The sequence below is a fragment of the Hylobates moloch genome, unplaced genomic scaffold (assembly GCF_009828535.3).
Source record: "Hylobates moloch isolate HMO894 unplaced genomic scaffold, HMol_V3 SCAFFOLD_2, whole genome shotgun sequence".
NCBI lineage: Eukaryota > Metazoa > Chordata > Mammalia > Primates > Hylobatidae > Hylobates > Hylobates moloch.
The window spans coordinates 156,494,015-156,520,019 of NW_026652277.1; the positions used below are offsets into that span (position 1 = coordinate 156,494,015).

At 40.2% G+C, this 26,005-nt stretch overlaps 3 protein-coding genes across 9 annotated transcripts in view; 2 read left to right on the top strand and 1 right to left on the bottom strand.

The window, feature by feature from the left end:
- The window catches only part of NHSL1 (NHS like 1), a 359,178-nt gene extending 351,417 nt beyond the window's left edge, over positions 1-7,761 (bottom strand). Inside the window, exon 1 of one of the 2 annotated variants that reach the window (XM_058435592.1) lies at positions 7,632-7,761. The gene's annotated coding sequence lies outside the window, so the exon portion shown is untranslated. Of the gene's footprint in view, positions 1-657; positions 837-7,631 lie in introns of those variants that run through there. The other variant, XM_058435593.1, reaches the window with a different exon arrangement.
- CCDC28A (coiled-coil domain containing 28A) lies at positions 1,131-21,242 on the top strand. 6 transcript variants are annotated; one of them, XM_032160281.2, is made up of 6 exons: positions 1,131-1,372; positions 3,542-3,741; positions 7,609-7,772; positions 12,682-12,836; positions 15,818-15,840; positions 20,675-21,242. In XM_032160281.2, exons 1-6 carry the CDS (start codon positions 1,145-1,147, stop codon positions 20,727-20,729), a joined length of 825 nt encoding a protein of 274 aa, XP_032016172.1. In that variant the 5' UTR covers positions 1,131-1,144; the 3' UTR covers positions 20,730-21,242. The 6 variants fall into 6 exon arrangements, 5 of the variants coding, with proteins under 5 accessions (XP_032016172.1, XP_058291585.1, XP_058291583.1 ...); XM_058435602.1 differs by lacking the exon at positions 20,675-21,242 and adding an exon at positions 20,619-20,639 and having other exon boundaries at positions 15,818-15,891; XM_058435600.1 differs by lacking the exon at positions 20,675-21,242 and adding an exon at positions 18,461-18,657.
- Positions 21,243-24,081: 2,839 nt separating this feature from the next.
- The window catches only part of ECT2L (epithelial cell transforming 2 like), a 104,481-nt gene continuing 102,557 nt past the window's right edge, over positions 24,082-26,005 (top strand). Inside the window, exon 1 of the mRNA XM_032160304.2 lies at positions 24,082-24,104. The gene's annotated coding sequence lies outside the window, so the exon portion shown is untranslated. The remainder of the gene's footprint in view (positions 24,105-26,005) is intronic.

Sequence of the window (26,005 nt, forward strand, 5' to 3'; positions counted from 1 at the left end):
TACTGTTTATAATACATAGTAATAATTTAAATATAGAAACCTAGATTGGCAAGATACATATCAAATTCATGATCCTGGTTGCCTCTCTGAGGGTGGTAGTAGAGTGGGACTGAGAATAGGGAACACCTGCTTTATCTGTAATGCTCCATTTCTTTCATTCATAAATCTGTTCGTTCTGGATAGTGGGTGCGTTAAGTGTTTACTCTGTGCTTTTCTTTTTAAAACATTTCAATAGTTTTTTGTTTTTTTTTAAATGGCGGGTGGCGGAAGAACATCCTATCCTAGAAGCCAAGAGACTGGAGTTGTCTTTGCTCTGCCTTTTCTGGCATGGATACAATCTCTAGATATGGTTTCCCCACTAGCTAATGCGGGGGGTGCTATATGGTGTTCCTCCAGAGTGCCTTCAATCTAAGGACCTGTGAATCTAAAACCTTCCTACCTCCCACTCCCACACCGGTAAGGCTACCCAGACCAGGCAATGAAACGTGCATTTCTTCCCTCATTTAAGATAGATCTCTTTCTCTCAGCCTGCAATTCCTTCTCCAGAGGCTTTAAGTATAGTAGAAGTAGAACTACCTTTGAAGACAGAGAGACACCTGCATCAATTAGCCTTTCTGAGCCTCAAATTCCCCATTTGTAAAAGATTATAACACCTACCCATAAAATTGTAGAGAGGTTTAGATGTACCGTTATGTGTAGGGCCCGAAAAGAGTACCTATTAATAGTGGTAACAGACTCTCAATTAGGGGCTCAAGCATCATGGTCGCTGAACAAAATCACGGTCGCTGAACAAAATCACGGTCGCTGAACAGAATCACACTCTTCACGCCGCCTTGGAGCCAGTTAGTTTAACCGCGAGAAGTCCGGGTAACCAATCGGAAACAACCAAGCAACAGTTGCATGACGACACTCTGGTTCCGCCTTCGGGCGTGCTCGAACAGCATTCTGGGAATTGTAGTTCTTGGGGGGGGCTCTAACACTCACCCAGGGGAGGAGTAGCTTCCAGAAAGGGTACTGCATTTCCCGTTTCTACCTCCACTGCACCCGCTTAATGCGTCTTGCTCTTGGGTCACAGAGCCTAAAACAACACGCCCAACACGCCCGTCGGAGTTACAGCTAAACGCAGGACAGGGGAAGCAATGAAATGCCGAGGGCGGAGACAAGAGCGACACTGGGGGAGCAGGAAAAGGCGGGGCTTCCGCTTGGGGCAAGGAGGCTGTGCCTCTCACGTCACTTCCGTAAACAAAGGGCGCTGCGGAGGCGCGGGTCCCGGGATGTGACCGGGGCTCTACTTGTGGCTGCGGCGGTGGCTTCTGAGGCTGTCGGGTCTTTGCGGGTTGCGGAAGGGGGCCCCAATACCCTTCTTCTTCAGGTATGTAGTGGAAGCAAAGGAACCTCTGCAACCTGCCCCTTTAGGCCCTTCCCACCACTCTGGTCACTGCTGGGTACTGGGCGGTGAAGGGTCATCGCTTCGGTAGATTGGGGAAGGGGAATGAGGTGATGTCAAGAGGGATGCCCAGTGGTACTGCTTGGAGGCAAGACCTGGCACTTAAAACCACTGTGTGAATAAGTAACTATGAGCAGTTTACTTATTATGCCTTCTCTAAAACATTCTTTGCTGTTTTATATACAAGAAGGGTTTCAGTGCTCTTGTGACAGATGTAGCTTTCCAAAAACGAGGAAATCGCGAGTGCTGGCTCCCCGGAATATTGTGGTTTAGACCACCATTGGTTTATTTGCATTGCTTTACTTCCTAGATTTTTTTTTCTTGTACCACCAAGTGTGTAGTAGCATCGTTAAATTTCAGGCCAGCGTGTTTATGCGTATCATAAATATTTTCAGATCTTTGCCTCTTCAGAGAACTAATCGTCTCTATTCAGGCATCGTTCAAACTTTGATTTGTGTTGCATGTTGAAACAACACCAGAATTAATGTTCTGTTACCAAATGCTTCTTAAAAGAAAAATTGTTAGCCAAGGTTTAAGTGGATTGACACCCAGTGGTATCTGGGATTAGAGACTGGGCATTGGAGCCTTTCCCAGAAAGCCTCTTCTTTGGCAGTATTGTAGCTCCAGTTGTAATTGTCTAGCGTCAGCCAATTTAAGCTCAGTGGTTTAAATTGCAGTGCCAGTGGCACTAAGTCCAGGCAAAAGGAAAAAAAAATTTATTGAATTTCTCAAATAATTATTTTAAGCGATAGCAATGGGTTTGAATCTTTTTGAATGGTCATGGCATGCCCAAATTAAACACAACATGCCAAAAACGGCCTAATGTTTCTAGAAGGCAATTTGCAACCTGATGAGGTAGATAGCCGTATAAATTCTTCATTATGATACATGAAATAATGAAGTTAAGAAAAATTTAACTATACACAAATAAAATATGGAAGTGTTTTTTGTTGTTTTTTTTTAGACGGAGTCTCGCTCTGTCTCCCAGGCTGGAGTGCAGTGGCGCCATCTCGGCTCACGGCAAGCTCCGCCTCCCGGGTTCACGCCATTCTCCTGCCTCAGCCTCCTGAGTAGCTGGGACTACAGGCGCCCGCCACCACGCCCGGCTGATTTTTTGTATTTTTAGTAGAGACGGGGTTTCACCGTGTTAGCCAGGATGGTCTCAATCTCCTGACCTCGTGATCCGCCAGCCTCGGCCTCCCAAAGTGCTGGGATTACAGGCGTGAGCCCGGCCAGAAGGGTATTTTTAAATAGATGGATTTTAGAAAATAGAGCAGATGAATATATAAAGTAAGGGGATTGTGTAGGGATAACTAGGAGGCCTTACACATATTCCCCATGGAAGGGCCATCTGTAACTTCACATTGTTAACTTTTTTGATACGGGCAAAACCAAATATATATCATAAAATTCGTGTTTGTTGGGAAATGGTTATGAGAAAGTATATTCAAAATAGGCAACGAACAAGTTTGATTTTCTAGAACTTCACTTATCACCAAGCTAGAATCATTATTAGCCCTAGCTAGAAACTGAGTTTCTGTTTAGTAGTTGAAGTAAGGCTTCTAGTTGATTTTTAAAATGCTAGTAAAATCCCCCTGACAATTATACATCTGTTTGAATCTAGTTGGTTCTTCTTGAGCATACATTTTGGAAGAAAGACCTAAAGGCCACCTGAAGCTTGAATCAGGCTGGGAATATTATGTGGATCATTTGTTTATTGTTTATATATTGTGCCCCTTGCAAAATGTAGGCTTCTTGAGGGCAAACACCTTGTTCAGTGCCGTCTTCCCAGTACCCACAATAGTGTCTGGCTTGTGGAAGAGAATCAGTAAATATTTGTAGGATGAAGGAATAAAGACAATGGTAAAAAAGAAAACAGCAACAACAACAAAAAAAACTGTCTACCAGACAATTTTGCTAAGGGCTTATGGGTACATAGTAGAGTAGATTAAACTTAAGAGACCCATTTTCTAACTTTCTTTTATGCCCTCTGGAATTATTGATCCTCTTTTGACCTGTGAAATGGGTCTTTGAATTTCTTTCATGTTTGCATATGATAGCATACGTATATAATTGCTGTATTTCCTTATTTAGGTCTTAAGAAGCTGGCCGTGGTGCAATAAGGAACTTAAAACAATGGAAGAGCGGAAAGTGAAGAGGAGGAGTCCTAAGTCTTTTAGTGCCCACTGTACTCAGGTTGTCAATGCCAAAAAAAATGCCATTCCAGTGAGTAAAAGCACAGGGTTTTCAAATCCTGCATCACAGTCAACTTCACAGCGACCAAAGTTAAAAAGGTGAATTCTTTTATTTTACATGTTTACAGTAAAATACCATTAAAGTAAATCCTGACTCAACTCTTCTTAAACACTTTTTTAGTCTTGGCTTGACTTTTAAAACAGTTGAGGCACCCATTATGTGTGATTTAGAAGAAAAATTTATGAAAGTTACAGTGTATAGATACTAGAAAATGCAAAATGAGTTATGGTTTGAAGGCCCTTACTTTGTCTCATATTAAAATATACAGAACAAGAAAACTTTTTGACTGTGTTGATGAGCTAGTCAGAAATGGAAAAAGTGAAGAAGTCAGCAGGGTTTTTTGTTCTCTTTCTTTCTTTCTCTCTTTTTTCTTTAAGCTGAGTGTTTGTGCCTTGGTAGTTTTCTCAATTTATTTTATTTTACACACATATATTTTTAAATATGGGGTCTCGCTGTGTTGCCCAGGCCGGCCTTGAACCTCTGGGCTCAAGGGATCCTCCTGCCTCAGTCTTCTGAGGGGCTGTGACTGCACGTATGTGCCACCACACCCAGCTTGCAGTTTTTATTTCTAAAAAATAATGATGTCATTGTTTTTGTATAAATAATCTGTTTTTTTATAAAAATTCAAACTGGAAAAATTCAAAGAAGAAATTCAAAATGCGAAAATTCTACCACCTAGAAATAATCATTATTAATATTTGGTGAACATCATTTGCATTCAGGATATTTAAAGGAAACAGAAGTGACAAGTTTAACTATGTTATATGTTACTGTTACATATATGTGAGTATTTTATAGTATTAGATATTTGGAAGGGAAGATTAGATATTTGGAAGGGAAGATTATAGCTTTAGAGGAAAAAAAGTATTGTATAATGTCAATCTTCTTTCTAATTATTAAATAAATTTACTCTCACATCCAATCTCACCCTGGCAAGTTAGCTAAGGAAATGCCTGTTGCATTCTGTAGCCGCTGGGTTTACACCTAATAAAAGATGAGATTACTGCCTTGATGATGATCTCTCTTTATCGAAACAGAAGGGACATACCAAAGACAAGAATATTTGGAAGAAGTATTCCAATGAGTACCAAATGATAAACAGGAGTTTTGAGGATTTCCTTCGAATAAATTATCAGAATGGGGTTTTTGTCATGGAGGAGTTTAATTAGGGTCAGATTTTGAATAAGTTTACAGTTGGTGGAAAAAGAAAACCAAGAGATTTTAAAAGTAATCACTCCTTTCTCTATATTTTTAAAAGCAGTTTGTTTGCATCATTGTCGTTTTTATTGGTGGTTTTATTTCCATACCCTCTTGTAGATGTAGGCTTCTGAGGGCCGGGACTATCTGGATTATCACTGTGTGCCTGACAGTACTTACAGTGGGGCTTTGCACATCGTATTATTTCACTGTGTGCTTGCTTTATTGTTGAATTATGTTAACATAAAGTGAGAGTGTGACATAACATTGAAGCAGGAATAAACAGGTTTTTGTTTAATCTTTTGTGTTTGTTTTCTGAGAGGGTTATTAAATGATGAACTGATGTGAAAGTTTACTCGGAGAAAACTTCCAAATTTGAGAGGAAAAAATACGTTTGTCATGCTGAAACCTTATACTCTGTAATAGTTTATCTCAGATTTTAAATGTGAATATGCATCTCTCAGGGATTTTTTTTAGAATACAAATTCCGCAGCAGTGTGAGATGGGGGGCTTCAGATGAGCATTTCTAAGAAGCTCACAAGTGAGATTGATTCTATGGGTCATGGGCAGCACTTTGAGCAACAAGGTATTACATAATGTATATAATACATAAAATGCAGCCCTTGCTTTGGGAAGAAGTGTTATTGACCTACGGTCAACAATGTATGTATTCTAAACTTCTTTCATATTATAGTCTCTTTCTGGTATCCGCCCTCCCCTACCTTCCCTGGGCATATATATACCCTATTTATCTTATCGTTATTGTGGTGAGGACAGCTGTGTTGAAGATGTCTTCATTCAACATTATGTTAAAATTGAGTACTGAATATACTTCTATGTCGGGATTTGTAATGTGCATTGGGTTATAAAGATAAATTACTCTTTCTCCCATTTTGCCAGTTTAGCCCCTACCTGTTCCTTAAGTCTTTGCTTACTTATCACTTTTAGGAAGCCTTCTCTGGTTGGCCCCACACTGAATGAACTGCTTCTCTCCCTTCCTATATTGCAGTGTGTATAACATCATCACTTAAGTATTTGAGAGCCTGGTATATGTCAGACATGTGTAATAGGGACTAATTTAGGTAGGGGTTCCAAAAAGGCCTTCCTGAGGAAATAGCATTTAAACTGAAGATGTGTGGGAGGTAGCATGCCAAAGATGGCAGTAAGTGGAAGGATGCTAATGTAGGCAGAGGATTAGCACGTAAGAAGAAGATAAGATAATGGATTTCTAGGAAACTAAAGAGATTCAGTAGCTAGAGCATAGATGAGGATAGGGTTTCTTAGGGCTATTAGATTATATTCATCAGGCAATGCAAAGCTACTAAAGCTTTTTTTTTTTTTTTTTTTTGACACAGAGTCTCACTCTCACCCAGGCTGGGGTGCAGTGGTACAGTCTCAACTCACTGCAACCTCCAGCTCCTGGGTTCAAAGGATTCTCCTGCCTCAGCCTCCCAAGTAGCTGGGACTACAGGTGTGGGCCACCACACCAGGCTAATTTTTGTATTTTTAGTAGAGACAGGGTTTTGCCACGTTGGCCAGGTTGGTCTTGAACTCTTGACCTCAGGTGATCCTCCTGCCTGGGCCTCCCAAAGTGTTGGAATTACAGGCATGAGCCACCGTGCCCAGCCTACTGAAGCATTTTTAATTAAGCAAATTATATGATCTGATTTTACTTTTTGGAAATGGACTTGGCTGCCACGTGGGGTGATCAGGGATCACCCACAGAGATAGGGAGACTGGTTGGGAAGCTATTTGGTTAAGAGATGGGATGGTGGCATGGGAGAAAGAGAAATGGAGAGATTAGATATTTTGTGGGTATAATTGATAGGACTTCATGACTGCATGTAGGAGCCTTAGGAAGTCGGAGGAGTCAAGGCTGATAACAAGTTTTTAGTATTCCATTACATGGTGATTATGAACTTAAATATTTTCCCTTCTCTTTAGACTGGGCATTTGTAGATAATGTCGGCTACAGAGTAGGGACCCCATAACCATTTGTAAAACTACTGAGAGTTCAAGGAACAAATAAAGTTTAGAAGGGAAAGGTGTAATATGTTTTACTGAGAAATGAAATATAAAGCATAGGATAATAGAGACTTACAAGTTTTCTTTTCTGCAGTCCAAAGAATTAGCATATTATATAAATGTATTAATCAAACTTTTTATATGCCTTCGTAGTTATATTTTATACGTTTGTTTGAGGTTTTTCACAACCTGTTTTTTCTTTTGGTTTCTGGCTTGGAGTTTCTGGTTTTATTTAGTATTGACTCTATTTGATTTCTTGCTTTTAAGGGAAATTCCATTTACTTCACTAAAAAATTAAGCAAAAGCTTAATCTAGAATAGCCTAAAAAGATAGAATTAAAGTTGGCCGGGCACGGTAGCTCAAGCCTGTAATCCCAGCACTTTGGGAGGCCGAGGCGGGTGGATCATGAGGTCAGGAGATCGAGACCATCCTGGCTAACACGGTGAAACCCCGTCTCTACTAAAAAAATACAAAAAAATTAGCCGGGCGTGTTGGCGGGCGCCTGTGGTCCCAGCTACTCGGGAGGCTGAGGCAGGAGAATGGCGTGAACCCAGGAGGTGGAGGTTGCGGTGAGCCGAGATCGCGCCACCGCACTCCAGCCTGGGGGACAGAGAAAGACTCCGTCTCAAAAAAAAAAAAAAAAAAAAAAGATAGAATTAAAGTTAATTGCATCGTCTTTACAGAGTAATGAAAGAAAAGACCAAACCTCAGGGCGGAGAGGGAAAAGGCGCTCAGTCAACTCCGATTCAGCACTCCTTCCTCACTGATGTCTCAGATGTTCAGGAGATGGAGAGAGGGCTGCTCAGTCTTTTGAATGATTTCCACTCTGGAAAACTTCAAGCATTTGGTAAGCAATAGATGTTTCTCTACTATTTTTTTCTCTAAGATGTTTGCATCCTATTTTCTGTGTGTATTTTACTCTCCTTTTCAAAGTGCCAGTTTCTTTTAAGAAAAAAAGAGCCCACAGGCATAAAGGCAATCATCCTAGATTTTGTCTTAGAATATAATTTGCCTTCTAAAACTTCTGGGAAAAAGTTTTTTTTTTTTTTAAGAGGGAGGGTTAGTTGAAATGTTGAAGTAGGATTGCCATTATGGAATAAGTATCTTGCAAGTTTAACAAATAAGAGGGACAGTCTTGGTCAGTTAAAATATTTTAGACTTAGTGTCTTCATTTTGAAAGTATCGAGATCATTTTCCCTTACCCTCTTAAGCTTAAACTTGTTTCTTGCCTGGGATTCCTGATTTAAAGTTAGGAATTAAAAGAATCCTGTTTCCTTGTTTTTTCATGAGGATATAAGAATAGTTAACTGATTGTCCCATTAAAAATTCTGAATAGGTACTTTTTCATAGTCACAGAGTTCACAAAAGATAGTCAGATTTTTCATGTGCAGTTTGGAACTTATTTGTAAGCTTTTTCTAATGATAAGATTATTCCCAATCTTTTTTTTTTTTTTTTTTTTTTGAGACAGAGTGTGGCTCTGACGCCCAGGTTAGAGTTCCATGGCGCGATCTCAGCTCACTGCAACCTCTACCTCTCGGGTTCAAGTGATTCTCCTGCCTCAACCTCCCCAGTAGCTGAGACTACAGCCATGTGCCACCACGGCCAGCTAATTTTTTGTATTTTTACTAGAGATGGAGTTTCACTGTGTTAGCCAGGATGGTCTCCATCTCCTGACCTCATGATCTGCCAGCCTCGGCCTCCCAAGGTGCTGGGATTACAGGCGTGAGCCACTGTGCCTGGCCTATTTCTCAATATTTTAAAAAGCAATTTCAATAATATGCATAATCTTTTAAAAAAATTTTAACTTCCCCAGTTTTTTAGAAGATGCATAATCTTATACAAATGCGTAAATGTCCACATACATATTGATTTTTTTAAGTATTCTTTCCCTCCCCCATGTTTTTGTTACTTGACTTCCCCATTCCCTCTTATCCCTTCTGCTACTTCCACTTCCCCTCATCCCAACCATTTGTTAACAATCCAGGTATATATCTTTTCATATTTTTATTTTCATTATTTAATACAAATGGTATATAAGATATTCTGTATCTTGCTTTCCTGCACTAAAGAATATCTGATGGAAATCTCTCTAATGCACCTAGGATGGCTCTAGTTCATTCTTTTTTAATGGCAACATAATATTCCAAGTTGTGAATATACTCTAGTTTATTCAACCATGTCCCTATTGAGAGGCATTACTTTGTTTCTCATTTTGAGCCACCAAACACAATGGCGTAGTCAACATCTTTTTACATAGATCTTTAGGCTGGTGCCTCTATTCTTTTGGGATTGATTCTCATGAGTGGGATTGCTGGGTCAAAGCATATATGTAATTTTAACTTTAATAGAAGTATGCAGATTGCTTTGCAAAAAAAAACAATACTGCACTTCTAGGTTCCATAAACAATTTATGAAGAAATGCTTTTCCTTGAATTCCCACCAAGCAGTAGGTATTATTCGTCTTTTAATTTTTGCCATTCTCTTGGTGTAAAGTGAAATGTCTTTTATTACAATTGAGTGTGAAGATCCGTGTGTGTTTGGTAGATTGTTTGATAGGTCCTTTTCAGGACCTTTTGTCAGTTTTCTACTTGGTTATTTATCCTTTTGTTGTTGTCACTTGTAAAGAGCCTTTTGTGTTTTAGATACTAACCCTCTGACCTCTATTACGTATTTATTTTTGTTTACCAAATTTGTTGTGTCTGTGCACTTTGTTTATGGTATATTTAACCTTGTAAAAGTTTTTACTTTTTGCATTCCCAAACATGTCTGTATCTTTTCTTTCAATAGTTGCTGGATTTCCAGTCTTGGTTATGCTAATATTTGAAAAGAAGATATTAAAAGCAGATTATTTCACAAAATACTTTATTGTACCCCTACCTCCTTGCTTTAGCCCATCCCAGTAAGGTGGTATCTTCAGAGTATTTTCACTTCCCCTCTCTTCCCTTCTTCCCTCCTACCCTTGAGATGTAATCTTTGGACCACTTCCACGTCTTTGCATTTTCCCAGCACCTTTCCTCCCCTACTGTATGTTGCCTTTGTGTTTTTGGATTGAAGTCCTTTCTTGTCTATGTCTGTTATCCTACTGATTACTCTTCGTAATAAGTGTTGCAGATGAGAATTCCATTGCCAGTCAGATTCTTTCTTAGCAGGTAATTTATATTTTTCTGTCTCGATGATTAAAAGATGTTTTTCTTTTATCTTTAAAGGTTAGGCATTTTCCAGGATATGCTTAGGACTGTGTCTTTTCTCATCAATCTGCCTGGGAATCAGTGAGCCCTTCATATCTGCTGACTCATCTTTCATCTCACGTAACATATTTTCTATTGTTTATTATTTTTCTTCCATCTCTTCCTTTTTAGCCTCTGAAGCTTCTATTGTTCTCATGGTAGGTCACCTAGATCCGTCCTCTGACTCCCATCTTTTCCCGTATGATTTCTACCTCTTTATATTTTTACTGTACGTTTACATACATACAAACAAACATACATACACACAAACACATATCTTGAGATATTTCTGTTTCTTCCACTTGACCTTCCAGGTTACTAATGTTGAAAAACATGATTAAAATAGAGGAAATGTGACATATTTTACTGTGAAGAAAGGACGATTTTGAGAGAGCCATAACTAGCTTCAACATTAGTAGTCCTTAACATAACGTCATATAGTCCATTTATGAAGATGTTATAAAGCTGGCTAGAGGTAACTAGCATAATTTACATTAATTCATATTTATTCAGGATATGTACTTCAACTTTGGCTGAGGTATATTTTACCTGTATAGTACCTTTAGGAAAAATAGAAAGGTTTTTTTTTTTTTTTTTGAAAAAATTATACTATCATTGCAGAGTCTGTACTTAAACTGAATGAAAAGATAATATGTTATGTGTATAAATTAGTTGCTCTGGGCAGATAATGTCACTTCAGAGGACTCTTGGTCAATACGTAATGTAAGACCTATCCTTTAGCAATTAAGTTGTGTTGACAACTGTGTATACAGTTAAAAATATTACATAGTGTTGCTCATGCTTCATAACATTCTTCATGCTTCATAAATGTTTTTATTTATATTTCTTAAAGGAAGAATACATAATTGGTTGAAACAATGATTCACATCGGAAGTCGTTATTGAACTTTTTTTTTTTTTTTGAGCTAGAGTATCTCTCTGTCACCTAGGCTGGAGTGCAGTGGTACGATCACAGCTCACTGCAGCCTCGGCCTCCTTGGGCTCAAGCCATCTTCCCACCTCAGCCTCCCAAGTAGCTGGTGCTACAGGCACACACCACCACACCCGGCTAATTTTTGTATTTTTTTATAGAGATGAGGTTTCGCCATATTTCACAGACTGGTCTTGAACTCCTGGACTCAAGCAGTTCTCACACCTTGGCCTCTCAAAGTGTGTTAAGATTACAGGCGTGAGCCACCATGCCCAGCCAGAACTCTTTTTTTTTTTTTTTTTTTTGAGATAGGGTCTCGCTCTGTTACTCAGGCTGGAGTGCAGTGGTGTGATCATGGTTCACTGCAGCCTCAACCTCCCCAGGCTTATGTGATCCTCCCACCTCAACCTCCCAAGTAGCTGGGATTACAGGCACGTGCCACCACGCCTAGCTAATTGGCTGATTTTTTGTATTTTTAGTAGAGACAAGGTTTCGCCATGTTGCCCAGGCTGATGTCGAACTCCTGGGTTCAAGGGATCTGTCAGCCTTCGCCTCTCAAAGTGCTAGGATTACAGGCATGAGCCACTTGGGCCTAGAACTCTGAATTTTACTCAAATTATTACAAAATGTTGGGTCACTCAGTTAAAATGGTAGTTGTCAAACTGGAGATGATTAGATGGTGCTGTTTTGCTTCTACATATTATATTACTGTTGAAGAAAATATATTTCTCTACTTATGGGATGATTTTTTTTCTTTTTTTTTTTTTTTTTGAGACAAGGTCTCACTCTGTCACCTAGGCTTGAGTACAGTGGCTTGAACACAGCTCACCGCAACCTTCACCTGCTGGGCTCAAGCAATCCTCCTGCCTCAGTCTCCTGAGTAGCTGGGACCAGAGGCATGCACTACCATGCCTAGCTAATGTGTGTTTTTTTAAAAATGTTTTTGTAGCGGTAGGGTCTTGCCATGTTGCCAGGCTGGTCTTGAACTCCTGGGCTCAAGCAGTCCTACTGCCTCAACCTCCCAAAGTGTGGGGATTATAGGCATGAGCCACCATGCCCAGCCTGATTTTGCTTTTTTTTTTTTGAGACAGAGTCTCGCCCTATTGCCAGGGTGGAGTGCAATGGCGCGATCTTGGCTCACTGCAACCTCTGCCTCCCGGGTTCAAGCGATTCTCTTGTCTCAGCCTCCCGAATAGCTGGGACTACAGGCACGTGCCACCATGCCCAGCTAATTTTTGTATTTTTAGTAGAGACTAGGTTTCACCATGTTGGCCAGGATGGTGTTGATCTCCTGACCTCATGATCCACCTGCTTCAGCCTCCCAAAGTACTGGGATAACAGGCGTGAACCACAACGCCTGGCCTGAAATATTTCCCATATGATTTTCTTTAGTACCCAAGGTCATTTCTTAAGTGGGTCATTGTTTTCTTGGTCAGAAATTTGATTTGTTATTAAACACAGAAAATATTAATGATTATCTAATTTACAGAAGAAACAAAACCTGTTTCTTTTAGAGCACCTAGAGTTTAAGTGTTTTTACCCAATGCTGTTAGTTTGAACCGTCCTAATCATTATTAATGTTCTGGAATGTTCCCAAGGAAATGAATGTTCCATTGAACAGATGGAACATGTTCGGGGAATGCAGGAGAAATTAGCTCGCTTGAATTTGGAGCTCTATGGGGAGTTAGAGGAACTTCCTGAGGATAAGAGAAAAATAGCCAGTGACTCCAATCTGGATAGGCTTCTGTCAGATGTAAGTGTAATTCTTTTTCTTTGTTCTTTAAAAAAATTTTTTGTTGCAAAAAATGTACCTTTTGAACTATTTTAATTTATACAATCATGTGTTTTTTAGCATATTCACAGTGTTGTGCAGATCGCTGTTGAATTGTGGAACATGTTCACCACCCCAAAAGGAAACCCTGTACCTTTCAATTCTCTCATCTCCTCATCCCCTAGCAACCCCTAATCTACTTTCTGCCTTTATGGATTTGCCTATTGTGGACATTTCATATCACTGGAATTATACAGTATGTGGCCTAAATGGATTATTTTACTTGATGTTCAAGTTTCATCCATGTTATAAAAACTTTCCTCTTTTTTTTCAAGAAATATATTCCAACGAAGTTATCATATTTACATCTAAGCATGTATTCTCAGAATACAGATGCTGGCAAATCTGAAAGCAAAATATTTGCTTCTGTACAGATATAATAAAATCTTAAGATACAGAAGATAGTAGTCAAAAAGACCTTTCCTGATGTGATTAATACATTTTGTGTTATTTACTCAGATGGTGGTGACTTGTTTTTAAATACAGAACTACATTTGGTATTTCTGCTAATTTAGTACATTGCCATATGTATTACTTTGCCAGGGCTGCCAAAACAAAGTACCGCAGACTGGGTGGCTTTAACAACAGAAATTTATTTTCTCACGATTCCGGAGGCTAAAGTTGGAGCTCAGGGTGGCAGGGTTGCTTTTTTCTGAGGCCTCTCAGTTTGTAGTAGCCGTCATGTTCACATGGCTTCTTCCTCTATGCCAAGTGTCCAACTTTGCTTTTCCTGCCAGTCACACTGGATGAGGGCCCACCCTAATGACCTCATTGTGACTTAATTACCTCTTTAAAACCCCTGTCTTCAAATCTACTCACATTCTGAGATACTGGGGGTGAGGACTAAGACATGAATTTTGGAGGGTACACTGTTTAGCATATAAGACGAGGTATGATTTTTATACTGAGAAATGTTAACTAAATTTGCCTCTTTAAATCCTTTTTGGAACAAAAATAAATAAAAATTGAATTCAACACACGTTAGTTTTAGATTCCCTATTAACCGTTGAGAAAAAGGGTTAATTTCTACTGTTTTTCTCTCTCTTGAATAAGTAAATGTGGGGGAACTTGTATGCCAATACTTTCACTATTTCAAGTCTATAATCTTTTTATTTCATGTCTGTCTTACTCAGTCTTGCAAGTATTTCCATTTACAGTTCATGGTTGGTTTGTTTTTTGAGACAGGGTCTCACTTTGTCACCCAGGCTGGAGTGTAGTGGCACCATCTGGGCTCACTGCAGCCTCAACTTCCTGAACTCAAGCGATCCTCCTGCCTCAGCACCCCCAAGTAGCTGGGACTATAAGCACATGCCACCACGCCCAGCTAATTTTTGTGTTTTTAGTAGAGATGGGGTTTCACCATGTTGCACAGGCTGGTCTAGAACTCCTGGACTCAAGTGATCCGCCCACCCTGGCCTCCCCAAGTGCTGGGATTACAAGTGTGAGCCACGGTGTCTGGCCTTACCAATTCATGTTTTACATTTTTTTCCTCTTAACAGATAATAAGTATAACTTGCTATACATTTAGGAGAATAACAGTGGTACAGTGAAAAGAACACTGAATTTGAAACCAGAAAGACTTCGTTTAGTTCAGCGTTTGCATTTGGGTTATAACTGAACAACATTGAGCCATTTAGTTAACATTTTTGTAATTCAAATGTTTCCTTCTGTAAGATAAAAATGCTGTAGTCTAAATGTTTATGTCCTCCCCGGAAAGCATATGTTGAAATCTTAACTTAGAAGGCGATGGTAGGAGGAGATGGGGCCTTTGGGAGGTGATTCAGGCAAGAATGTGATTAATGTCCTTATAAAAGAGGCCCAAGAGAAACCTCCTACCCCTTCTACCATGTGAGGACATGGGGAGAAAGCCCTCCTGTTCCATGAACCAGGAAGTGGTTCATGCCCTCCCCAGACACCAGATCTGCTGACTCCTTAATTTTGAACTTTCCTACCTGTAGAACTATGAGAGGTAAATTTCTGTTGTTTATAAGCCACCAGTTTATGGTGTTTGTTATAGCAGCCCAAACAGACAAAGACAAGGAGTGATGAATTCTACCTCATATAGAAAATTAAGTGACATGAAATCTTTTTGTGATCTATGATGGTTTTAAAGATTTTAATCATTAAAATGGCAATTTTTTTCTTTTAAAAACTTTATTAGAGATTATTGTTATTATGCCTGGTTTTAGGAATACTTATAAAACTCAGTTTTTATAATCTGGTTTCATTCTGTCCTCATATTCTTTTAATTTTTTTGTAGAGACAGGGTCTTGTTATGTTGCTCAGGCTGGACTTAAACTACTGGGCTGAAGCAGTCCTCTCCCCTCAGCCTTCCGAAGTGCTGGGATTACAGGCAAGAGCATGCCTGGCCTCTCTCCTCATATTCTTGTTTCATACATGTCAATGCTACTTTATAATTATTTTTGCAAAAAGGAACTTTTTAGCCTGAAAATTTTTTGAAAGTTTTTTTCTTTAGTACTTTGCTTTTTCATTTACAGAAAGCTTTTTTTTTTTTTCGACACAGCGTCTCATTCTGTCACCCAGGCTGGAGTGCAGTGGCACTAACAGAGCTCACTGCAGCCTTAAACTCCTGGGCCCAAACAATCCTCCCACCTCAGCCTCCTAAGTAGCTGGACCTCAGGTGTGCATCACCACACCTGTCTAATTTTTTTATTTTTTGTAGAGATGAGGTCTTACCATGTTGCCCAGGCTAGTCTGGAGCTCCTGGGCTCAAGCAGTTCTCCTGCCTTGGCCTCCCAAAGTGCCAGGATTATAAGCACGGGTCACCGTGACCAGCACAGGAAAGCTTAAATGAAAAATAATTTATTTAAAAAGAAATAGTTAACAACTATTTATATTGATCTTATAAAAATTAAAAATAAATTTGTTTCTTTGTTTTACAGTTAGAAGAATTGAATTCTTCCATGTATCCTTTGCCTACTATCAACAGTGAAAAGTTTACAACTTACAATTTCTGGTGAATAATCTCAATCAAGTTTTAGAGAGATGTGTTATTTAGATATGGTGGAAAAAAGACACATAGTATTATTCACTAAGGCCGTCACTCTTCCTCTTTGGTTTTCTTTCCTTTTTCCTTTTTCTTTTTTTTTTTTTTTTAGAGACAGGGTCTCGCTCAGTGGCCCAGGCTAGAGTGCAGTGCCACGATCATGGCTCACCACAGTCTCAACCTCCCAGGCTCAAGCGATCTTCCCCCTTCAGCCTCCCAAAGTGCTGGGATTACAGGCATGAGACACCATTCCCTGCCCACTTTGGGTTCCAAATGGAATTTTCTTGTTGTTTTCTATGCTGAAATTTTGTTTCTGGTTTGTTCTGCTTTGCTTTGTACTGTTTTTGAATTTTTAAGACAAATTATTTTTTATCATGAGAACTGAGGATTAGGTTAGTTGCTATGTAAATTATTTTGAAGCTTAGATTCTGAGGCTAACTGGCAGTGAGATATTCAGAGATAATATACTATACTTAATATCATCACATAGGATATTTTAGGTGCATAAAATTGAAAACTAGACATTATTAAAATGCAGGCTTCGAGGGATGCTTACATAGCTTGTGAAATGACATTCCATAATTAAATGTACTTAGTGTATTATAGGATTAGCTTAAAGGAGATCACCAAGACACATGTAGAATATTCAGGTTTTGACATTTCAATTTAAAGCAATTATTTTAAGAACTTTTCAAAATGTATTTTTGAACCTAACAGGCACAATGGTAAGGTACAAAAGAACAATGAGAAATGATCCTGCCTATAAAATAATTTAATTTGAGAGGTAAGACATCCCCTTTGAACCAGTTATTGACATAGAAAGGATACTGGTTGTAGAGATTTGATTTTTGAAGTTTGGTTCTACATTTTGATCATGTAACCTTGGGCAAATTGTTTAACGTCTCAAAGTGTTCTCTGTAATACAGGGTAATTGCTACATGTGATGATGCATATGTGAAAATTTCCAAACTATATATATATAAATTATTGCTATAAGATTATATTCATACTGTTATTAACTGCTGATGCATATGTGAAAATTTCCAAACTATATATATATAAATTATTGCTATAAGATTATATTCATACTGTTATCAACTGCTGAATTGTGCAGTAACAACAATTAAGAAATTGGGGCCAGGCACAGTGGCTCATGCCCGTAATCCCAGCACTGTGGGAGGCTGAGGCGGGTGGATCACTTGAGGTCAGGAGTTCGAGACCAGCCTGGCCAACATCGTGAACCCCTCTCTCTACTAAAAATACAAAAATTAGCCAGGTGTGGTGGAGGGCACCTATAATCCCAGCTACTCGGGAGGCTGAGGCAGGAGAATTGCTTGAACCTCAGAGGCGGAGGTTGCAGTGAGTAGGGATCGTGCCATTTCCATCCTGGGCAAAAGAAATCAGGAAGTATATCCAAGTCCTGTAATGGCGATTAATAGCTAATCTTCATGAATACTTACTATTTTCCCAGTACTGTATAAGGGGATATGTGCATTATCTTATTTGGCCCTACTTGGAAGTAGGTGGTGTTATGCCCCTCATTTTGCAGATGAAGAAAATAAGATGCTACGTAAACTGTGGGGAGAGATTAATGTAAGATATTATTGTCAAGAAAGAGTTAAAGAAGAGGGTAAGATTTGAGTTAATCAAGGGGCTTTTCCTGCAAGAAGTTCTTTTTACTATATTCCTTCAATGCTTTATATTCTTTCTCTGCCATGACACTTAAGTATTTCCTGTCCTTTTATGTGGTTGATTGGTTGGTTGGTTGGTTGGTTGGTTGGTTGGTTGGTTGTTTGTTTTGATACGAGTCTCGCCCTGTGGCCCAGGCTGTAGCAGTAGCGTGATCTCCGCTCACTGCAACCTCCGCCTCCCAGGTTCAAGCAATTCTCCTGCCTCAGCCTCCTGAATAGCTGGGATTACAGGTGCCTGCCACCACGCCCAGCTAATTTTTGTATTTTCAGTAGAGAGGGGTTTCACCATGTTGGCCAGGCTGGTCTTGAACTCCCGACTCAGGTGATCTGCCTGCCTCGGCCTCCCAAAGTATTGGGATTACAGGCATTAGCCACCACGCCTGGCCCTTTTTTGTGAGTTTTTGTTAAACATTTAGAATTTTGTTTTGTTTTACCACTTTCTGTGACTTAACCTGTGGTGGAATTTACCCACCACAAACATAGCAGCATAATACCCTATATAATATAAGAGTGTAGGCTTTGGAATGCTTGGTAGGCAGCCGTGTAACCTTGAACAAAATCTGGCAACCATAGTTTCCTCACCTGTAATAGGTGTTCTATCAGACTTAAACTTTCCCCTCCTAATTTCCCTCTCTGTCGGCTGTCTCTGTTAATTCAGTCTCCAAGAATATTTTTAAATGCCTTCGAGGACCATGGCAGACATTGCTGATCACACATGGCATTCTCTGCCATTGAGCCTGGATCTGGATATGAAGTCTGTTTGCCATCTCTTTATTACAGTTGTCAGGTATCGTCAGTATCATCAGTTCTGCTTCTATTCTTCCTTCACTCGCTACATGATAATCCAGGACCTCGTCACCTGATTCCATACGTTTTCAATTTTCTGTTCCAGGTCTAGAGTTGCACTGTTCAATATAGTAGCCACTAAGCCATTTCAAAGACTTAATATCCTTAAAAGAACATAAAATATCTCAATTTTTATAATGATTACATGTTGAAATAATTCTTAAAATATTATATACATATATATGTGTGTGTATATATATATATATATATATACACACACACATATATATATATATATATATATATGTTTCTGAGACAGGGCCTTGCTCTGTCACCCGGGCTGGAGTGCAGTGACATGATCATGGCTCACTGCAGCCTCGACTTCTTGGGCTCAGTTGATCTCCCACCTCAGACTCCTGAGTAGCTGGGACTACAGGTGTACGTTATGCCCAGCTATTTTTTTTTTTTTTTTTTAGAGATGGGGTCTTGCTATGTTGCCCAGATTGGTCTCAAACTCCTGGGCTCAAGCAGTCCTCCTGCCTCAGCCTCCCAAAGTGCTGGGATTCCGGGTGTGAGTCACCGCGCCCAGCCAGCATTGTATTTCTACTGGACAGTGTTGCTCTAAACTTTAGGTATTGCTACAAAATTAATATTCTTGAAACATCACTTTCTTCCTGCCATTTCTATTTTTTACCATTTTTTTAACCATGTCAACTATTTTAAAGGTTCTTAATAATTTGGTCACAACCTGTACATGCTGTTGTATTTTTCTTTCTTTTTCATTCCCCTCAGTCTGGTTTTCTGGATGCCCAAGAAACACATCATGTTCATTCTCATCATAATGCCTTTGTTCAGGTTGTACCTCCTACCTAGAGTTACTCTCACCTCCTTGTTCTCCTTATCACATTACATTAAAGCTGACCACTTCCATAAAGGATTTCATTTGTACCTTAACCTAGCATTCTGCCTTATATTATTATCTGTTGATTTTTACATGTGTTAAATCTCAGCCTTCCAACTGGACAAGAATGTCTTTGATGGCAATGCTTATGTCTGTACATTTTTGCAACCTCTGCCATACATGTACTGCAAGCATTTAGTTGCCTTCAGTGTATTCATATCATTGAATTGGGTCTTAAAAAATAAGTAACAGGTGGATAAATACAGGTCAGTGAGAAAAATGGAAGACAGTGATTGTAAGAAAGGATGAGTAAGCCATGCAAGATTCCCATCCTATTTCCAGTCTTCTTGAGGAACAATTAAGAGAATTATAGAAAAGATTTTAGAGCTGTAATGATTTTATTTTTGGACTTTTAAACAGAATTGTTTTCCCAAAGATGATAAAGTGGTGTCTTCTCAAAAGATTTTTTTAATCTAGTGTCTTGTCATGTTTGTCTCTAATCAGCTCCTTACTGTGAAAATGATTATTGACACATTAAAAATAATTCTGGGCCAGGTGTGGTGGCTCACACCTGTAATCCCAGCACTTTGGGAGGCCGAGGCAGGAAGGTTGCTTGAGGCCAGGAGTTCAAGACCAGCCTGGGCAACATAGTGAGACTCCTCCCCCATCTCTAACAAAGAATAGAAAAATTAGCCAGGTGTGTTGGCACATGCCTTTGGGAGGCTGAGGTGGGAGGATTGCTTGAGACCAGGGGTTCGAGGCTGCAGTGAAGTATGATCGTACTACTGCATTCCAGCCAGGGCAACAAAGTGAGTCCTTATCTCTAAAATAAAAAAAAAAAAAAGTCTTCAAATTCTAGATAGAGTATAATTTACTACATTTAAAAGTTGTCTTACCACATCTGAGTGTCTCAGTAGCAACACAAGAGCTTTTCCTTTGAACATATCTCTTTTTTTTTTTTTTTTTTTTTTTTTTTTTTGAGGGGGGGGGTCTTTTTTTCCCCCCCGGGTGGGGGGGGGGGGGGCCCCCCCTCTCCCCCGCGCCCCCCCCCCCCCCCAGGTTCATGCCATTCTCCTGCCTCAGCCTCCCGAGTAGCTGGGACTACAGGCGCCCGCCACCATGCCCGGCTAATTTTTTGTATTTTTAGTAGAGATGGGTTTCACCGTGTTAGCCAGGATGGTCTCGATCTCCTGACCTCGTGATCCACCCACCTCGGCCTCCCAAAGTGCTGGGATTACAGGCGAGAACCACCCCGCCCGGCAAGAACATATCTCTTTTTTAAATACCTCTTTCTCTTTGCTCCTGAATGTAATTTTCAGAAATGTAAAAGAAGTACCCCGTATAGAATGAAAATCTTCTTAACTGATGAATTCAGACAAAAACTCCATTTGGCAGATGCACAAGATGTTCCAAATACTTCTGCTAGCTAAAATGAAATGCAGTTTGCTTTCTTGTGATTTGAAGAGAAGCAGCAGTCTTTACTTTCCAGCCAAATCCAGTAGCGGAATATCTTCCTCAACAAGGAATTAAAGTAATTAAAGTGCAAGTGCAATGATCGTTTTCACTTATGCTTTTAGTAAATGTGACTCGCTATAATTCGCCATAACTGGAGGCCTAGGCCTTGTTGAAGGCTTAATCAGGAAATGCGATGCAGAGATTGTGCTGCTATGCTTCATATTGTTGCCTTATGGGATTATACTTGAAATGCATTGTGCTAATGTTCTTGACGGGGCTGAGGGACTTCTCTTTCCCGAGCTCACCAAACTTATTCCAGTGTTGATCGCAAGCTGATGATGCACAGGCGTCTTGTGGCAAGCCCAGCTTCAGTTTATGTTAGACAATCAGTACACACGCTGGTGTGTTTTCCAGTGGCCAGTGATAAGAAATTAAATAAGTATTTGTGAGATTTGCTATTTTTTAATAAAGTAATTGTTTTAAATTAATCTCTGTTGTCTGTTTTGAAGAAACCCATATAGTCTTCAATCTGGGAAATACAACGGTTCAATCCTTAAAAGTAAACTGTGTTTATAAAATTTGAGGTTCTAGAACTTCCTTGCAAATTCTGTACCTTGTGTACATGTAAATACTGGTATGGTGAAAGAATGTGAGCTTTAAAGTTACTTAGACCTTAATTTGAATCGCCATTCTGCCCCCTTAACTTTGTGTTCATGCACGTTTACTCAGGTTGGGGTTTGTTTTTTTTTTTAATCTAGAAAATGAGGTCAGAACCAAGTTGGTAGTGGTTGTACGGGGAGTAAGTGAAAAAGCGCATACAGGATGCTTAGCACAAGCTGGGCGTGGTGGCTCATGCCTGTAATCCCAGCACTTTGGGAGGCTGAGGCAGGTGGATCACTTGAGGTCAGGGGTTCAATATCCAGACTGGCCAACATGGTGAAACCCCATCTCCGCTAAAAACACATACAAATTAGCCAGACGTGGTGGTGGGCTCCTGTAATCCCAGCTATCGGGGAGGCTGAGACACAAGAATTGCTTGAACCCAGGAGGCAGAGAGGTTGCAGTGAGCCGAAATTGTACCACTGCACTCTAGCCTGGGTGACAGAGCAAGACTGTCTCAAAAAAAAAAAAAAAAAAAGAGAAATGCCTAGCACAATAGCTGACACCAGTAATGCTCGGTAAACATTCATTTCACCACCTTTTAAAAACAGCTTTATTGAAACAATAATCCGTGTCATAAAATGTACCCCTTTAAAGTGTACAATTCAGCAATTGTTAGTAGATTCATAGAGTTATATACCCATCACCGTGATCTATCTAATTGTAGAACATTTTCATCACACTAAAAAGAATCCCATTAACAGTCACTCCTTGTCCCCCAAACCCCTCAGCCTTTGGCAGCCACTAACCTCCTTTCCAGCTCTCTGGATTTTCTATTCTAGACATTTCATATAAATGGAATCATATAACACGTGGCCTTTTGTGACTGGTTTCATTTACTTAGCATGATGTTTTCAAGGATTTAAGCTTCATCCATGTTATTGCATGTACTTCATTTCTTTTTTTGGCTGAATCATACACCATGGTATGGATAGAACAAATTTTGCTTATTTATAGCTCAGTTACCTTTATGTTGCAGAAGATGGTCATGCTTCTGTCTCCTTGTTTCCAGGCCACAGAAATAAGCACCTAATTGGGGGAGGGGAAGAGAGGGACTTATTGAATATTTTTCAGATCTTGATTTTAATAATTTTTGGCTTTCTGAATTCAAAGTATTTTGATCAGTTAATTGGTCTTTTTAATATCCCTTTTAAAAATTACAGCATCACGGAGGAAACTTCATTTGGATTGTGAGAATAGGGATTTAAGGGGAAAAAGTAGTACTCTAGGGTCTGACAGGGCGAAAGGACACTTTGTCATGTGACATGTTTTTCTGGGATTGGTCCTGAGATAGAGTAAAGCAAAAAGCTGGTTCCTGTGGGTTGTGACAGAGCAGTGGATTGACCTTGTTTATTCACTTGCTTAATTCGCCTTTTGTGTCACAGGGCCCTAGATGGGTCCCGGGTAGCGAAATATTAGCTTATCTATCTAGTTTGTATCCTTTCACACTAAACATATGTTCAAGGAAACAGGAAAAAATGCAGTGCCTGGATTAGAATAAAATTTAAGGCCTGGTTTGGTGACAGGCACCAGTACTTTTAGCTACTCTGGAGGCTGAGGCAGGAGGATTGCTTGAGCCCAGGAGTTCTAGGCTATATGTATGATGATGATTTTACTGGCATACAGATGAAAAAGATAATTGAAATAAAAATAAAAATATAGTGCACAGTGACCAGGCCTGTGAGTAGCCACTGCACTCCAGCCTAGGCAGCATAGCAAGATCCCATCTCTCATAAGAAACTTTACTAGAATGAAACTTATGGTTTATTACATAGATGTTGCTTATTCATTGTAGAAAAAATTGAATTACAGATGATTTTTAGAACTACCAGAGCAAACCATTTAACCTATTTGTGTACATACTCCCAGATTTCTTAAACACGTTGCAAAAAAAATAGATCCTACCATTCTGGTGGTTTTCTAAGCTGCTTTTTGTAAGTAATGTATTGTGAGCATCTTTTCGTGGCCATAACTATTACATACAAAAGAAAAAAACAGGCTTCACAACAAATACTTAAAAGGCATTTTGACCAGAAACTATGAGGAAGAGTTTTTTGGTTTTGTTTTTGCAATTTTGTTTTTGTATCTCCTGTATAATGCTGAAATTGGTAATTCTGCAGTAAATATTAACATTTTCTGAGGATCTGCTGAAGATGAACATGACAAAAAATAAGAAACTCCACTTTCCTCATCACACAGCCTTAATTAACATCGCTGGCTTTGAGATCAAGCAAACGTTGGCTTCAGTGTCCAAGTCTCTTCTTGGGGTCCCACGGCCTTGGGTCTGGCACCTCGAAGGGCTTCTGAGACGTGCCGCGACCCACGGGACCCCACGGAAGCTTTCTCCCACCGCAAGCTCCCTGGAGGCAGGGAAAGGAGCCGGGACCCGAGCCTAGCTGGCCTCGCGCTGCGGCTGCGGAGAGAAGGGCGGTGGTTCGCACGGCGCGGGCGGCTTTGCTTACTGCGGCTGGGGAGATCCAGGTTGGCCGTCGGGGCGCGGCGGCGGGAGGGGCTGCGGGCCTGAGGGGCGGGGTGGTGGCTCCGTGTTGTTGGATCCCTATGGAGATGACCCTGTCCCTGCCCCACCCCTCTCCGGAGCTGCGGCCCGAGTTGGCGCACTCGCTTTTCACTGCGCGGTTCCAAGAGGAGACAACCGCCACTGTACCGGGCCTCATGGCCACTTCCTAGAGGTAAAGCCCGTGGCTTCTGAGCCGCTAGTCTTTCTTGGGGTCGCCCGGGGCACATCGCCTGGGCCGGCTTAGTTTCCCAGTGCAGCCGCCCAGGAAGACCCTAAGCAGCGCTGAGGGGCGCAGGGTCCTCCCTCCGCTACCCTGGAGTCCCTTAGCAGCTCTGGAATTAACCAAGATTCTCAAGAGGCTCTGGGGAGAAACAAAATCCACGGGTAGGGTAGGGTTTGCATCGGGCCATGGCAAGTAAACTCTTACCTCCTCCAGAGAACTGGTTTGGGATCTAAGTAAAGTTCCTGAGCACTTTGGAAAACGCTGATTTTCATAGGTTCACACCAACTGCCTTCTTCCTTCTGACAGTTCTCGCCCTTTTTCCTCCTGTGGGGTCCAAAAATGTAGGGAGTAGGGTGGGGGCTGGGTTGGGGGAGTGAAGGAGAAATACAAAAAATCCACTGTGAATACAGGTCGTGGTTGTAAGGATAGCTCTAAGAGTTAATAAGCTAAGATTTGATGAACAGGACAAATAAAACAGTGGTACTTTAAACTATCGACTTTAAAATACCGATGCTGTGCTTATTAATAAACTTTGCATATGTATCAGAACACAATATCCTGACATCATCGGTATTAAAGTTCACTGCAACCCGTGCAATTGTATCTAAGCCTGTTAAAGTCTGTTTTGCAGGAACTGACATTTGTGCTCCACAGAAACCTCAAAAATCATGCTCTAAAAACAATTATTTCAGTGGGAGGAAGAAGGGTTAAGGACTTGGAAGTTTTATAGCAACAGTTGCATCTTGTTTGTTACAGCTTTAATTTTATAGCTTTGAACTTATAAATCAGTGAGCACATCCACCATTTGAAAATACCAGCACAAGTATGGTATTTTCTATCACCACCTGTACTATAAATAGCCCAGGTTTCCTCAAAACACGCCATTATTTTCATTATCCATTGCTTAGTGTGTACTTAATAAAAATTATATACTGGCATGTATTTTTACATGCCCTAAATGTGGGACATTTAACTCAACTGGAATTGTCTTTCATTTCTGTTTTTTCACCAAGCACACTTAGTTTTCTTCTACTCCCGTTCTTTTGTGCAATCTTTAGAACCAGATACCTTTTTGGAAGCATATTTAAGGAAGTAAATTTTTTATAAATAAAGGAATCATTGTACAATTTGCATGTATGAATTGCAGAAGTACGCGAATGTAGGTACATACCTCTGCCAAGGAGCAATGTTTTAATTTCTAAGCCACTCTGTCTACTGTAGTGGAGAAGGACGAGACTAACTTGCATTTCTCCAGCTGTATAACAGATCACCTGTGGAAACAGTTAATTGACATCATGGCTCTTCTGTGTGATCCCAGTGAGGATTTAGCTCTCTATATGGGCTGGCAATTGTTCAGCCATTTCATCTTTTAATCTGGCTTTGGTTGTTCTGAGAGGAAAAAAAAAAAAACTTTTTTCTCTTTACTCTCACACACTCAGTACAGCCCTTCACCTCTTGTCACCAAAATGTATGGGAATTTCTTCCCACCAACAACCAATTCTCCAGTGTCCACCAACTCTACGTCCTATAATTTAACTCAGTTCTGACACTGTGTGCCTGGAGTTAGTGTCAGATCCCATAGGTTCAGGGCTCAGTCCCAAAAGACTGCCCTCCACTTCAAATGCCAATCACAAGTCCCAGGTTGTGACTATATGTTGTTTATGATTAACCAACCAGTTACAAATCTGGGTTCCCACAAGCCCCTCCTCTGGTTTGATTAATTTGCTAGAGTGACTCACGGAATTCAAGGAAACACTTATGTTTGCCCATTTATTATAAAGGATATTACAAAGGACACAGATGAATAGCCAGATAGAAGAGATGCCCAGAGAAAGGTATGTGGGCAAGGG